Raw genomic sequence first — 2,284 nt, 5'->3', positions numbered from 1 at the left:
TGATCAGGATTCACCATTGGTGGCAATCAAACCCTGATGCATGTCCAGCTTAGGCTGTGAGCTTGTTGTTTAGTTTTCCAAGATATTTTGATATGCAACTATTTCTCCTTATGTTGTCTAGTCTAAATTCTGAGTCGTAGAATCCTACTCCCTCCGTTCTTTTATGTAAGGTCATTTTCAGCCTTATAGACAATCTGCTGGAGATATTCTAAGGGTGCATTTGGTTTATAGGAATTTTACATAAAGCTTTATATTGTCTATCTCCCATATATTGGAAACATGTGCATGGGCCGAGGGAGACACAATATGCAGCCACTAGAGCATCTCTAGCCGATCCCTCAAAACTGGCTTACTCCCTCAAAACTACCGCTTATATTTGAGAAGCCGCAGCCTGGTCTCAGGATAATTTCGACCCTTCTCCCCTGCGATGATCCTTTCCCTCGCTCACTCCACAACCACGCTAGTGCCGCCCAAATCCACCCCGCAGCTCCTGCCGGCACCCCCGCCCACACCGCAGCAACCCTAATCCACCCCGCACCCTCCTTGCCGGTACCTCCTCTCTCTTCCAATCGGACAAAATGGGCAACGCCTATTCGACGTCGCGGCAGAAGGGGCCACGCAGCCACCCTGAGCACCCATCGACACGCCCCACTCCTGATCCATTTCGGACCTGCCCTCTTCGCATAAGAGGAAGTACAACGACGTGAGGGGAGTGGCCGCGGAGGACTGGGTGTGCGAGATCGAGGATTGGTACATGGGGAAGCTGTATTGGATCAGCGGCTCACACTTACGGCGTGATGGTGGTCTGCCTCCACGACAGTCGTGCGAAGATATTGACATCCATGATGTCCTGGAGCTCATCACCGTCGACTCCCCCCCCCCCCAGTGGTTTCCCGCCACGAGGTGCGGGAGAATCGGGAGGCCTTCGAGCAAATCGAGGCCCCGCGCATCGATGAGGTGTACATGGTCTCGCTCCGAGTGAAACATCCAGAGCTCGTCGCCGAGGAGCTCAGGGTCTACGAGCTCTACAAGAAGACAACCGATGAGGCTGTGCTGTCCGGTGGGGAGGTCGATGATGAGGCCTGACCGCAAGTGATCGATCTTTCATCTAGCGACTCCGACTTCGGCTCTGGCATGGGTGAAGTGGATTGGGAGAAAATCATGGCTGGAGAAGATTAGTTTTATTTAGTTTAAATTTGAACTGAGTAGTTTATGTTCATGTTATGCAGTGTATCGGATTGTGCTACCTTTGTGTTTGAATCCAGCAGTTCTAGTTTGAGATGAATTTGTGAGATTTTTTTTTGAAAGTTAAATTTAAGGGACCGTTTTTAACTCCTACATTTTGAGGAGTTAAGGTTTGAGGACCCGTTCGAGGGCCTAAATTTAAGGGACCGGTTAGAAATGATTTTATGAGTTGAAATTATTTGAAAATTGCTCGATAAACCAACAGCAAGTAGCCAGATTACGTGGCTTGACGCTGAGACATAAATAATCCGTCATTTCGACCATGGATTCCGAGTTACATAACGAGATATTCAGAATCGGAAGACAACATGCGCTGCATACCTCGATCGAACATCGAAGCCGATATTGATTTCGGTTGCGTTTTATTCTTGCCGGTACTACTGATTTCCCATGCATATTTATTCGCCGCAACGATCGTAGGCTTATGCAGCAGCATGCGGTGATCCCGTGCGTGATCAGTCCTGGCAGCCGACGAACTCGTAGTCGACGACGAGGTGGCCGTTGGCCACGCCGCCTCCGTCGGTGTCGATCTGCCGGAACACGGCGACGTCAAGGTCGAGCCCGCCGTTGTCGCACTGGTCCACCACCCTCGCCACCGTCCGCGCCCCCGTCGCCCTGTTCGTCACCTGATGACATGACAGTGTCCCGCCGATCAAACAACGCGCGATCCATAGCAAGATGCACATTTCTTTATACGGATCATCCATCGACGGAGATAGGGACGCGTATGATTACGTACCTGGAGGCAGCGGCCGCAGGACGGCTGGCCGTGCGCGCCGGCGGGGCCGCAGAACGCCGTCCAGCCGTACCTCTGCCGCCACACCAGCGGCATGTCGGCGTCCCACGTCGCGCAGAAGACGCTGGCGACTCGCAGGTCCCAGTTGATCTTCTCTGGGTTGTACAGGTTGTACGTCGCCGCCACGTCGCTCGCCTGCTGCGCCGCCGCGCCATTGGCGGACAGGCAGGCCACGACCAATGCCACGAGAACCAGCACCGACACCGGCATTCTTGCGCCAGCGGCAGCGACCTCCGTTGCCAT

The 2,284-nt window shown here is 53.4% G+C and overlaps 1 protein-coding gene across 1 annotated transcript; it reads right to left on the bottom strand.

Moving 5' to 3' along the window:
* Positions 1 to 1,700: 1,700 nt before the first annotated feature.
* LOC125512631 (pathogenesis-related protein PR-4-like) lies at positions 1,701 to 2,284 on the bottom strand. The gene is made up of 2 exons (XM_048677731.1): positions 1,985 to 2,284; positions 1,701 to 1,871 (listed from the first exon to the last, which is right to left on the bottom strand). Exons 1-2 carry the CDS (start codon positions 2,282 to 2,284, stop codon positions 1,701 to 1,703), a joined length of 471 nt encoding a protein of 156 aa, XP_048533688.1.

This window comes from Triticum urartu, chromosome 6 (assembly GCF_003073215.2).
Source record: "Triticum urartu cultivar G1812 chromosome 6, Tu2.1, whole genome shotgun sequence".
Lineage (NCBI taxonomy): Eukaryota > Viridiplantae > Streptophyta > Magnoliopsida > Poales > Poaceae > Triticum > Triticum urartu.
This window is presented reverse-complemented; position numbering and strand designations above follow the sequence as displayed.